This window comes from Lissotriton vulgaris, chromosome 5 (genome assembly GCF_964263255.1).
Source record: "Lissotriton vulgaris chromosome 5, aLisVul1.2, whole genome shotgun sequence".
NCBI classification, from domain to species: Eukaryota; Metazoa; Chordata; class Amphibia; order Caudata; family Salamandridae; genus Lissotriton; species Lissotriton vulgaris.
The window spans coordinates 1931083987-1931098480 of NC_141693.1; the positions used below are offsets into that span (position 1 = coordinate 1931083987).

The window sequence follows — 14494 nt, forward strand, 5'->3', positions numbered from 1 at the left end:
TACTAATTACCAGAACCCATAACGAGCTCTTTTGAAAAAGAGAAAGATTGTAAAGGAGCATTTAATTCGAATTTGATTCGAATTCGAATCAGAATGAAGGTGGGAAAGAGGAGGGGTGGGTGAAGGACATCGCAAGGAAAGAGGAGGGGAAGGGCGACGGGGACACAAACCAGTAGACGAGTCAAAGCAGCGTCCAAAGTTCAGTAAGCTGTTATCCTAGGGGAAGAGGTATCACTTCCCTATATCTGTTGCGGGAGGCACCCTTTACGCAGTGGACTCTCTCAGAGGGGTCTCTGAGACTCCAGGCCTACATACTGGAATAGGCACTCACAAAATGGTAGATGACAGAAATCACAGTCCGCAGTAGCTTACAGTGAAAAGGACGAAGGATTCTAAGAAATAGAAGGATGTCACAGAACAGATAGCTTGGACCAGTCTGGACAGCATGAAGAAAAGGAAAGTCTGGGCTCTCAGGTCTCCATTGCTCTGGCATCTAACTAGGAACACATATATGATAAGAACAAAAACACATGTAACAATTCATGCTGATGTTAAGTCACCTCAAACCAATGAAAAAGGATCATCCGATGGTCTGCTGCTCCTCTCTTGATTCCTATGGTAAACGTACAAAGTCATCAAGGTGTTATCTACAAGTTGTCTACTTAGTTGCTAACATTCATGTGCATTAGAGTCACTCTGAGTTCCCACGAGAACCCTGCAGTCTAAACTATTAGCTATTCTGAATTCTACTAAATGACAATGAGCCGTTTTATAGTAGAAACATTCTATTTATATCTTACGGAGTTGAGTCATGAGATTTACGATTTAATGTAGGCACCATTGTTCTAAGATACTGTTTGACATTCATTATGGTGAGTATGTGGCAGCTAAACAATAACTAAATACGATGCAAGCATGCAGTTTAGGAAAGTTAATATTTCATACAGCACAGTTGAGCGTTTCCTAAAGAACATTAATTTATTTAAGAAGAAATTAAAGGTAAAGAAAGGGTAGAGAAATAGTAAATGAAGCCTAGTCAACTTAGCAATGTAATTACGATAGAAATGAATGGTTACTACAAAAATCATGCTACATGTTAATTTGCACATTTAAGAAAAAGCACGTTTTCCTGCATTCTTATGTTAATATTTTTGCGTAAATGAAGGCACCTATTTTAGGCAAATGTTCCTGCTTTATCAGTCCTCAGGGGCAGTTGGCTTTACCTCTCTAGTGGACTGTCACACCATCTGCCAGGGTACTGGTGATTCCCTATGTAAAGCCCATTGGAGTGCATTGTAACAGGCCTACATGGATCTTTACATTCACAACTCTTTTGTCTTTTCTTCTAAGCAAGCTTTGGTAACACAGTTGAAAGCCAAGCCACACCAATAGAAAATGGTGTGTGATAATTGTGTAGCTGAACGTTCACACAGACAACAGCACCAACACTCAGACCCTGTAGGGAATCTGGAATACACAGTTTGGACTATAGAAGAGCAGGTAAATAGGTTGTCAGAATCACATGTGCCCTGCAGAGTACAAGTTAATACATTTAAACCAGCACTTAATTTGAGCCAGTGGTTTCTGGTGCTGAGCACCGGCACTTAATTGTCAACACTGGCACTTATGATAGTCTGCCACATTTTGGCATGGTTTGTCTAATTTAGAGATGAGCACAACAACAGTTGTTTATTAATTCAATATGCATTAAAATGGCGAAACCCTGTCACCGCATTCATTCTTATAGCCTTGGGGGCCTGCAATAGTCTGAATTGTCACACTGGCAGGAGCATGATGAGTAGTAGTTGTGTTGGTACTATCATTGGCAGCACTGGAAGGGGTAATTGGTGGTGCAAGTTGCAGTGGGCTCCTGACGAGGGCCCTAGTACTGATTATTATGTCAATTTAAGCACTGATCTACACATGTATCACTGAGTTTAATAAGACTGACACCAGTCTCAAAAGGCCAAGAGACATCTAACCTTTGTGATGTGTGAAAGGCCACTAATACAACTGTGCGTTTGGTGGGTGTTCATGCTCTTCCCCACGCATTCTCTACTTCCATTTCACACAATCCTGCATAGTATGTACATATCCGGATTGTGAACAAATAACCCACAACCCAGTTGGTGGGAATAAAGAACAAAACCACTCTATTTTGTATGCAACGATTTTGTAGGTAGTGAGCGAGAGAGGGATTCAGAAGTGGAGGCTTGTGGGCCTTGAAAATGCGCACATCTTAGGGAACATAGGAATAATATTAATCAGTGCTATTTTGAACATGTTTGTAAGTTTTCAATGCAATAAACCTTTATTTTTGGTTAATCTATGTAGGGTTTTGTACATTGCTTTTCTAAACCGTGCTGTCTCTAATTTTCTTGTTGAAGGCGATGTGGATACTTGTGAAGCATTGGGGGTTGGAAGTGGGTCCCACACTGTATCCCCATAGAGTAGAGATAAGCATTGTCAATAAGGGATTTGTTTGAAACAAAGGCAGGTGAAGGTGTTAAAGGCTGCGGGGACATTGGGTACCACAAGGAGACCGGCGTCATTTCTCTCACTGATTACGAGGCCATCTGCAGCCTCCTAGATTGGACGTTTCTGTGCTGCAGTCTGGTCTGAAGCTGGATTGGTAATTCTTTTGGAGGCTCTTCTAACTGATTTTATCTCATGGTTGAATGGAGGCTGATTTCTCAAGTTATAGGAGAAAGCATAGGTGGGTGATGGGTCAATAGTTGGAGAGATAGTGATAGTCCAAGGTGAGCTTTTTCAGCAAGGGAGAGTCTGTCTAGATGGAAGTGTGTGAGGGTATTGTGAGGGATTTCACAGTGTTTGACAGTGTAGTGTTGTCTAAATAGGTGGCGGCTTTGAGGGAGCGGGGAATGTTGGTGTGCCCGAGGTTGAAGGCTGTCCACTTGCAGTGGAATGGCGGGCGATTGGAAGCAAGGTGGATGTCTAGCTTTATTCGTGTGGGTTCTGGTTTCGATTCTCTTCCCCGTGAATAAGTGATAGGTGGCTATACAGAAGCTGCCACTGTGCTTGATTGCCTTTAAGAGGTTTGTTTCTGTTGGTTGCTTTGAGCATTGTTGATTATTGATGATCACTTTGGCCCCCTTGGTGATGCACCTGTATGTATTGGGGAGTGATTGGAGCTGGAACGGTCATTTGGACTTTTAGATCATCTCTATGGGCCCAATTCACAGAACTAACTTAAGACAAAATCCTAAACCTACTACTTTTGGTATTCACAGAAGTTAGGATTTTGCCTTAAGTTTGTCTTAAGACAGACTTAAGACAGACTTATGTTAGGATTTTGTCTTAAGTTTGTCTTAAGTCTGTCTTAAGTTTGTCTTAAGACAAACTTAAGAAAAATTCCTAACTTCTGTGAATACCAAAAGTAGTACGTTTAGGATTTTGTCTTAAGTTAGTTCTGTGAATCGGCCACTATTTCTTTTCTTGTCTTTGTATTGAGTATTGAGGATCATGCTTTCAGTGTTGTGTTGAAGTACACATGGCTGTTCATAGTGGTGTTGTACACGTTGACATTTAGTGAGGACCCATGTGATTTGAGAGCTTCACTTGTTGGAGAGAGTCTGTGGGGGATTTATAGAAGGAGTGGGATGTTCATTTTCTCACACTGATATTATGCGAAGGAGATAGGAAGGGGTGAGAGGTCATTATCCTGAGGCTGAGGGTGTTTGCTTTCTTTAGATAGGTTTGATGATGTGTGGCAGGTTTGATGATGTGTTGCTTGATGTCCAGGTGTTCAGAAGGGCGTAGGTGAATTATTTCATTATCTTGGTGTTTCTGAGATTTCTTGTTTGAAGTCCTTAATTGTGCTGGGGGATCTGGAAGTGGCAGTGTAGCATTCAGAGTGAGAGAATTGGAAAGCGCGTAGTTCAAATACCGCTTGCTAGTTCACTAAGGTGTCAAGTGGACATGTGAATGACGGCCGCTCCACCACGTCTTCTGTGTGTGATCTGTGCCCCGAATGCTGTAGCCTTTGGGGATGAAGACATCTAGGGCTTATGGGGATGTGGCTGTGAGCTATGTTTCTGTGATGAAGACTATAGAGCGCACCTAGGTTGTCCGGCGTGGTGATGTCTGTTAAATCAGAGTCAGTTACTAGTATAAACGAATCTGGCCATTTTTTTTGTATCTCACCCCCTTTTTTTAAATAAAATGTTGCAGAAGCAGTGTTTTGAGGAAAGGCAATATGCAAATGTGGGCCCTTTTTTTGCGTGCCTGTGCCGATTTTGAATCCCAATCCAACCCTGCTGGGAATGGTGGTTTTAGATAACAGGGTAGGAAATGCATGAGCTGATCGGCTGCTGCTGCCTGGCTGTGGTGACTATAGGGTGTGGTCACTGACTGATCCTATTTGCATTGTGTGGGAAGCCTAATGGCTAGAGAAGTCGTCCTCGAAGCTAGAGACCTGGTTTGAAGTCTTGGCAGGGACACCTAACATCCTGTGATTCTGGGTAAATCACTTAATCTGGTAATGTTTAGAGTTCATTAAATTCACAGTTTGAGAAGTTTACTTACAATCCTTTCATGCTTGTTCTACATTAGTTTTGTTAGGAGGGGTGCTTAAAATGTGGGCCTCTCTCTTTTTTGTTTACAGTTCTCCTCCTCAATGAGGTCTGTGGTTAGTGTTTGGTACAAAGTGTACGAGGCCGGCGGGTCTATGGTAGTGCATTGAGAAGTAGCATGGCAACTGACTGAGCTGCCGACTTTGGAACTGGGGAACCAGGTTTGAGTCTCGGCATGAGCTCAACATCCTGTAATTCTGGGCGAATCACTTCATCTCACTGTGCCTACCACAAAAAGAATGTGTCCGTCTGTAAAGCAACTGATGCTCGAGTTTGTGCTATATAAAACTCCAAAAAATAGGAAAGAAATGAGTGAGATTTTGTAGACATGTGCTGCAGGGCTCTCCTGATTATGTTGACGGCTTCCACCTCTGTCAGATTTCCTTTGAGAAGTTATGTTGTCACGGTATACTGGGCCAATGTTATGCAGTGCCTTGAAAGTGTGGCTGAGGAGTTTGAATTGTGCTTGTTTGTGGATGGGGAGCCAGTGCAGCTCCTTTAGGCGTGGTGTGATGTGAGTGCGGTGAGAGAAGCTGCCAAGCAAGAATCTTAAAAAAATAAACAATATTTGAAGACAAGGAAAACCCCTCATCCCTTCAAAGAGTCATCTCATGTCAAGGGTACTGACAAAGGTGTTTGGAAAAGTTTAGATACTCCATGTAGCTCTTTCATGAGCCTGGCTGTAAGACACCCAGCTGTGTTCCTATGACACTGCTTTAACCCATTCTGTGCAATGTGACACTTGGCTAGGTAGCATAGTTTGGTACTATCTTTTACCAAGTTATCGTGAACGGGGAGCAGCCTCCACACCATATGTTCTGGGAAGAGTTCTGCTTTTCCGCTCACTGACTCAAATGCAAACGGTAATGGGGTGCAGCGATTTAGAGAAGTCTCCTGTGCCCCATAGCCAATATACAACTTAGGCCACACCTCAGGCAAATGAGACAGTATTGCTAGGTCAATTGCACCTGGGTGGCACCACACCAGGAGAACTATTGCCATATTGAAGAAATTAAACGTAGGCATTTGGTTGCACTACGTATTTTATTGTCTGATACCTCCCCTCCAATTGTTTGTGGTGTTTCCAAAATTTTTAAACGCTCATGGTTGATTTGCTGCAAGAGACTGTCAATTTCAATTTAATTCACTTTTTAGCTAATTTATCTAGGGTCACATCCTATTTTATTGTCTTAGTACCTTAATGTTGACACACCTACTTACTGTTTTGAAATGCTGTTTTTATATGTATGTATGCTTTCAAGATATCTTGCATATCGAATAAAAGCTTTCAACCAACCAAGGAAATTAAATGCAGAACTGCACTAAGTGATGAAACATTTTAGTCTTAATTCCTCTTTGAAAGGATTTAATTGCCCTCAGCAAATCCCTCACAAAGTAACTCGCTGCATCGACTTAAGCTTTGTGAGGCCAGTCACAGCCACAAGGAACTACAAGTCAATCAACATTGCCAGGCTCCAAAGAATCATGCTTTCTAATATCTCTTTTCTTGTCTCCTTCCCTTCCCTTCCATCCCCTCCTCCACAGGCAAAGCTCGCAGGCTGAAGCAAGCAAAGGAGGAGGCGCAGGCAGAGATCGAGCAGTACAGGCTTGAGCGCGAAAAGGAGTTCCAGCGTAAACAGCAGGCGGTAAGCGCAGGCATCTTTGGTAGACACATATAGAGGGTCAAATGCAGTGATTTGGAGACCATGCATTGCTTAGCTGGGACTCCACCTTTGTGCTGTCATGTGCTTTTTAATTGGATAGATTACTCCAGTTGCTGAAATTAACAATGTGGAAGGCAATAGTACATAAACCAAGAGCCTTATTCACAAAGTGCACCCTCGCTCGTGCTGGAGGCCCCACAGTAGTAGGGGAGTCTGTTCACTCTGGACGGAATATCCGCGAATGAGAATTCTCAATGTGGAGATTCCGCCCAGTGCTCAGACTCTCCTACGACTGCGTGGCTGATGCCACGAGTGCAGAGGCCCTTTCTGAATCCATAGTTTGGTGAAGGTAATTTTGACTTTAGATGTCAGTTAGCTTTACCTGTGCCCCTCCAAACCTATAACAACACTGAAATGTTGGTTTATATTTGGTTCATGAAGTACAACTACTGAGCTGCAAAAACAGGAAGTCTTGAGTAAAGACGTGCAACTCCCTAGCCACCTTCTTTCACCGCAAGATCGCAGACATCCACAACAGCTTCAACACCCAGTCCCCCGACAGCTGCCAACACAGCAGACTCACCGCCCCCCAGCCTCACCAACCACCTGCTCTCCTAGACCCATGTCATTGACGACGGCACCATCAAGATCATGAATACCATCCACTCAGGCTCACCATCCGACCCCTGCCATCACCACATCTTCAACAAAGCAAACCGCATCATCGCACCTGGATTCGGAAGATCATAAACAGCTCCTTCGAGACCACCACCTTCCCGGAAAGCTGGAAGCACGCCGAGTTCAACGCCCTACTCAAGAAACCCTCAGCGGACCCAAAGGACCTCAAGAACCTCCGGCCCATCTTCCATCTTCTGTTCCCGGCGATAGTCATTGAAAAGAGCGTCAACAGGCAACTGACCCACTTCCTTGAGGAGAACAACATCCTGGACCCGTCCCAATCCAGATTCCGCAGCAATCACAGCACCAAAACCGCCCTCATCGCTGCCACATACGACATCAGGACCCTACTGGACAACAGCGAAACCGCTGCCCTCATCCTCTTGGACCTCTGGGCCGCCTTCGACACTGTCTGCCACTACACACGCTTACACGACACAGGTATATGCAACAAAGCCCTGGACTTGATCACCTCCTTCCTCACCGACAGAACCCAGAGGGTCCACCTCCCTCCTTTCTGCTCCGAAGCCACCAAGAAAATCTGTGGTGTGCCGCAAGGATCAGCCCTCAGCCCATCTCTCTTCAACGTCTACATGGCACTGCTCGGCAACATCTTCCACTCGCACAACCTCAACATCATCTCAACATCGTCTCCTATGCCGTCAACACTCAACTCATCCTCTAACTCACCAAAAACCCTGCCACCGCAAAAACCAACCTCCACTAAAAAATGAAGGCCGTCACCAGCTGTATACAGACCAGCCGCCTGAAACTTAACTCAGAAAAGACAGAGGTCCTCATCCTCAGATCCACTACACTAACCCCCCCTGGGACAACACCTGGTGACCATCTTCCCTGGGAGCCACATCCGCACCCACCAACCACGCACGCAACCTAGGGTTCATCCTGGACTCATCGCTCTCAATGACCCAGCAAGTCAATGCCGTCTCCTCCTCCTGCTTCAACACCCTCTGCATGCTCCGCAAGAGCTACAGATGGATCAGCACCAGACGGACGGTCACACAGGCCCTCGTCAGCAGCAGACTGGACTACGGCAACGCCCTCTACACAGGGACCACAATCAAACTCCCTAAGAGGCTCCAAAGCATACAAAACGCCTCTGTACGCCTCATCCTCCACATACCCCACCACACCCACATCACTGCCCACCTGAAAGACCTGCACTGGCTCCCTGTCAAGAATCTCCTCACCCACGCCCACAAAGCACTACACAACGCCGGACCAGCATACCTCAACAAGCGTCTCACCTTCTACAGCCCGAATCGCCAGCTTCGCTCCGCCAACCTCGGGCTCGCCACCGTCCCACGCATCCACAGAACCTCTGCCGGCAGCAGATCCTTCTCCTACCTCGCTGTCAAGACATGGAACACCCTCTCCACACAGCTACGACAGACCCAGGACCTGCCGACCTTCAGGAGACTTCTCAAGACCTGGCTGTTCAATCAGTAGTTGCACCCCCACCCCCGCTCAACGCCTTGAGACCCTCACGGGTGATTAGTGCGCTCTACAAATAATTGATTGATTGATTGAAATACGGCAGTCCAGTGGGCGTTTATCTGCATTGCAACGCTGCGGAAGTTACCCGCTTTAACTAAGGGCCGGCAATTGACCAACTTGATACACACAATTTGATAGATGGATCAAACTTCCCCTGTCTATAGCCGTCAGGATTGCCATAATTAAAATGGTAGTCCTACCACGACTGTTATATCTATTTTTAAACATTCCAATTGCCTTAACTACATCCTTTTTTAACACCTTACGCTCCATGCAGACACGCCTCATATGGGCGGGCAAACAACCACGCATAAGTCTGACTACACTGACAATGCCATATGAGCTGGTGGTTTTGGAGTCCCCAACTTTTACTTATATTATCTAGTAGTGCATATTCACTTTACATAATATTATCACCCTCTGATGCCCGTATACAATACCTCAGCCCTGAAAGATCCCAGGTACACCCACGCTCACTCCTTACGATTTTGCCACCGGGCCTTCCACGCTGCCCGACTGAGATACAGACAATGTCTATGACTTGCTGGGCATGGACTAAATTACGGCGCTATTTACAGTGCAACCTTTTGACACTTGATCAACAGCCCATGGATATCCCCTACCCCTGAAACTCTTACTAAAATGACACGAGACTAACTCAGGCTTCACTTAGTTAAGGATCTATTTAGGGACTCTCGTCCACGCACGATCACGGACTTGACATCTGGTAGGAATGTTCCACATATGGATGGCATACTGGGGCCCACAGTTCTGGCCTAATTAGCTGGGCCCATCCCCCACACCCTCTGGCTCGGTGAAGAGCCTTGGGGTGATCATCGACTCCGATATTTCCTTCAAGGCTCAGCTGGGGGCAGTGATTTCATCTAGCATATTTCAGTTGCGAAAAATCCAGAAGATCTCCCACCTGCTCTCGCACGCGGCGCTGGTACAAGTTGTGATCTCCCTGATACTATCCCTTCTCGACTTCTACAACTCCCTCTACCTAGGCCTGCCACAGTCATTGCTCCGCCGCCTTCAAATCGTGCAAAATCAGGCAGCAAGACTAATTTACAAAACTCCAAAATGGCAATCAGCTAGACCCCTGCTGCGTAAACTGCACTGGCTACCAATCGAACAAAGGGCCACCTTCAAGACCGGCTGTCTTATATTCAAAGCCCTCCACTGAAACAGCCCAGTGTTAGACCTGACACCCTTGGCGTGGTTTTCCCCTATCTTTTTGCCTCTGCCTCCTGTATTTTTGATGCTGTGCTGGATTTCGTTTTTGCTGGTTTAGATGCTTTGGACACTCTGCCACTGCTGATCAGTGCCAGAGTGTAAGTGCTCCCTATGTAAATTGTCATATTGATTGGGTATACCTGATTGGCATATTTGTATCACCATGAAGTCCCTAGTAAAGCGCACTGTGTGTGCCAGGGCTGGTGATGACAGATGCTACTAGTGGGCCTGCAGCGCTGATTGCGCCACCCACATAAGTTGCCCTAAAATGGTGTTTCAGGCCTGCCACCGCAGTGCCTGTAGGCAGTCAGTGAACTGCCCTATCCTACTGGCCAGTGTCCCCACTGGCTGGGCCTAACCCTTCCCTTGCTGTGCACATCAGTCACCCCTATGGAAGGCTCAAGATACCCCGCTGGGACGGGTGCAGTGTATAGGTAAGGTAGAGCATGTACTAGTGCAGGTAACATGCTCTGGTAGTGAGCAGCAGCCATTTTGTGTTCTCACTGCTGCAAGGCTATCTTGCTCCATAGACTAACATGGGGGAGGCTGGTCCCAATGGATACCAGTCTATCTTCTCATAGGAACAAGATGGGACATAAGTGATTGATATCCCTGAACTCAGAATTTAATAACACATCTTTTAGGAAAGGTTGTTTTTAAATTCTGTGTGTGAGAACAGTACTTTTAGAAAGTGGCTGTTCTCTTGATAAGCACAACACTTGTAGCAGCGGACCTTGCAATGCCGCACCTAGAACCCAGTTCCAGAAGGTTTATAAGATTCTGTGCTACCACCCCGATGTCAGCTGCTAATTGGCGTCGCTGTGCTTTCCAGATCATAAGTACTTTGTTTAGTTTTCTATGGGGGCGCACCAAAAAGAAGTCCAAAAGAATTATCACTGAATATATAAAAAAGTTCTTTATTTGTAATATTTCATCCTTTTAAAAGCAGTTACCGTGCAATTCACAACAAAATCAGCCAACGCGTTTCACTCCCTACCAAGGAGTTTCTTCAGGGCGACTAAGGTTTACACCGGAAACGTACGCCCAGGTCCTTCAAATTCGTGAAAAGGTTATTGACTCTCGCTTCTAATAATTAGATTTCCCAATTGCCACGTTGATTCTGTGGTTTTGTGTTCGGGTGTGTTGTTCGTAGATCCTCTGACAACCTCACAAAAAGGGGGTGTGTAGAATCCCCTATTGGCGACGTCTCATGCTCCGGTGCTCTTGGATTCTGGTAAGGGAAGTCGAATCACTTCCTTCTCCCACAATTGTTTGTTGGTTCCAATATTATGAACCTGGAAAGGTTTCCTCGATCGCCTCACAGTAACGGCATGGATGGTCCCAAAAAAAAAAAAAGACCATCCATGCCGTTACTGTGAGGCGATCGAGGAAACCTTTCCAGGTTCATAATATTGGAACCAACAAACAATTGTGGGAGAAGGAAGCGATTCGACTTCCCTTACCAGAATCCACAAATCTGACAAATTAGACCTCACATAACCACCATTCCCCATCACAAACCAAAACCCTAAATATTACAAATCATGCCAGTTGGCCAGACTGTCACGAAAAGCAATAAACAGGGAACCAAACTAGATAAAATGGCGTCCCAATAGAATAACAAAGATAGGACGCAGCAGTTCTAAGCTAAGCAACACACCGCACATAACAGTCTACAATAGAACACAACAAGGTAGAACAAACGGCATGGGGTATACCCAAACACATATCAAAGGGGTACATAACTTCCCCACACGCTAACCGAAACACACTTAAAATAAAACACACAGCACAAGGCGCATAACTCCTAGTGCATGGGGTACATGACACCCCAATTTAATGTACTTAAATTACAACACTCCGCACGAGGTACATGACTCCCCAGCGGCTCTCTGTATAACTGAACACCTCTAACTGAATAGAGCACTTGCGTGGTTCAACAATATAAATCATGAATGAACAGAGAAAGAACAGAACTGAGGACTCTGCAGCCCCATTTAATTTAACCTAAAACAGATGGAGCACCTCAATCAATGAGGACCTATGTGGCTCCGCAAAAGATACACACTAAAAATCCAAAACTGGAAAACTAATCTTCAGAACATTCAGACTAGAATTGAACACCTCAAAACATTTTGAGCACTAAAAGTGGTTCAATACAATAGAAGAAAAATGTAGCCCCTGCACAACTCCTCACAGTAAAAATGTGAACTCCTCTATTAGAATAGAGCACTAAGAAAAGTGGTTCATCAAAAACATACAGCAAAATAAATCTCAACACCTACCAATCTCAGCACATAAACAGTTCCATGCAGTAAAAGTAAACTAAATCAGTCTCTCTGAACACAACATGTAAACTACCGTAAACATATCATCACAAATACACATGTGATTAGCAAATAATTCAAAATAAGAAACCAAAACAATAAAAGTAGTCACCGTTGTCACGATAAACAGCTCCACTTCTCCAGCAAGGCAGGTAAATGACATTCAAAAAATTGAATCCACAGTGTCTAAATCGCATGAATAATATTTTCATGTAGTCTTGCTATGATGAAAAATAGACACTAGATGGCGCAGATGGAACAGAATTAAAAAGACAGTACGTAATGTTGGAAGTTTCCGAGGAAAACAGCTCCGGTGAGCGATCTGTGGCAGTTTCAAAATCCACCTCGGTCAAAATGTCTATCAAAACAGTATCTTTCTCATGAAGAACGCTTGGAACATCCACTCGATGTAACTGAGGAGACAGGAGCACAATGAAAGAAGGACTTAGGCAGCCAGTCATGCGTAATCTCGACGCTCTTTGACCCTGCCATGACAGTTGTTGCCAATGATGCACGTACGTGCGCATAAACACTGCGTGAACTTGACCCTTCATGACGCTGACGCGCGTCCATAGATGACGATGCGTTCCACAGAATCACCAATACTGTGGCAGTATTCTGTTGCGTCATCATTCAGCATTCAGCCGGCCAAGAAACAGATCTTCAGCTGAAGAAAACGACAGTTGGAAATTACTGTAGGCAAAGCACAGTACGTTACAAATGGCAATGGATTTCTATGCATACCAGCCATACAATGTCAAATACACCTTCACGCTGAAACTCCTCCTTTTTTATGTCAAAGTCCGACGGTCCAGATAAATAAATCTGCTATTTTAAAACACAATAAGCCACACAAAGTCCAACGCTTCAAACATACCTTTATGGATGTCTTCAGTAGGCTGTCAGATGTAACATGACACCGGTGGGGCATTAAAGCGTTGCTTGTCTTCTTAAAGCTTTTTCCACAGTTAATTTGCAATCATCTTTGTAGTTCCATGTTTCAAGTTTCAAATGTAGTTCCTGCACACGTGGTTCTTTCTCCCTCGTCGCCATTGTTACAAAGTTAAATGTACATTGTAAAATAAGTAGATCCAATAATCATAGGTATACTTAAGTTTGTTTATTAGTTATAGTTGGTAGTAAGGAAGGCCCCACCGGGAGCAGCATCCAGCTGCTCAGCCCAACTCACTCAAACTGACCACACATTCAAACCATGCATACACGAACATTCTAATGACATCACACACACAGGCTGAGCAGCAGAGGAGGAGAAGACCAGAATATAACAAGCTGGCTTTGGCCCTACAGTCCTGTTGTGCTAGTAGCATTTGTTTTTAGAGACTTGAGACAATTTCTATAGAGTGAAAGCTTCCTACGTGACAAAAGAATACCAAGAGAAACTAAAGATAACATGCAACCATCTTGTAACTGTTTACTTTTCACTGCTGCAACTAGATAAAGTTATATTTTTATATATATACTTACCTGTGTGGTCTCAGTTTGTGGTGGATTTGGGGTCATTGTATGTGTTGAGTGCATATATTAAACACATTGCCTTGGGGATAAGCCTGTCTGCTCGTGCCAAGGTACCTATGGGGTGAGCAGGGGTTATCTACAGTGCGTATTCCTTCACCCTGACTAGAAGCAAGGGTCCCTACTTGGTCTAAGGTACTTAGCTCTGCCAACTAGAGACCCCCAGATCTAACACCCAGACTTCCTGAAAGCCCTCATTGTGAAGCACTGCTCGGCTCGCAATCTCCGGTCGGCTCACCTTCACCTACTGGTCACCCCAACTATCAAACTCAAAAAGCTAGGAGGTCGCAGATTTGCACACGTGGCACCCAAGCTGTGGAATCCCCTCTCCTTGGCGATCAAGACCAGTAGTACCCTACTGAACTTCAGAAAGCCTTAAAAACCTGGTTATTCGCTAGGTCCGGTTAGCCTGCTCTGCCACATCTTCTGCACTCATTCTCAGCGCCAGGAAACTTATGGTGTCAGTGCGCTTTACAAATTCAGCCTATCATAACATAACATAACATGGATAGGTTTCTCCTCCATAGGGTGAGAGGCACTCTATTGAGCGTCTTGCCTGAAACAACTACAGAACCAGAAGACTTTCCTCCTCTCACACTTGTTATTAATTCCCAGATTGCACCTACCAGGTCTCCCGCCTCTATCACTTATCGCAAACCCTACGTCCTTCAGTGGGCCTTAAAGTAAGGACGGCTTTATGAACAGGAGCTAGGTGAAACATTAACTGATGACATATGGTTATACTGCTGCTCACAGACGCAATATATCTCAAACAACTATAAACCCAAATTATTACATTACAAATACCTCTATAGAATATATGTTACCCCGAAACTACTGTCCAAGATAACTCCTGCAGCCTCTAGTGCATGCGCCAGGTGCGCGCATTGGAGGCTGACTTTGCCCATCTTGCTCGGAACTGCGTACCCATTCAGACATATTGGGA

General features: G+C 44.9%; 1 protein-coding gene across 1 annotated transcript in view; it reads left to right on the top strand.

Annotated features, from left to right (window-relative positions):
* ATP6V1G2 (ATPase H+ transporting V1 subunit G2) overlaps window positions 1–14494 on the top strand; it is a 33952-nt gene that overhangs the window by 12245 nt on the left and 7213 nt on the right. Inside the window, exon 2 of the mRNA XM_086924559.1 lies at window positions 6138–6238. Coding sequence (XP_086780685.1) covers window positions 6138–6238 — 101 coding nt within the window. The remainder of the gene's footprint in view (window positions 1–6137; window positions 6239–14494) is intronic.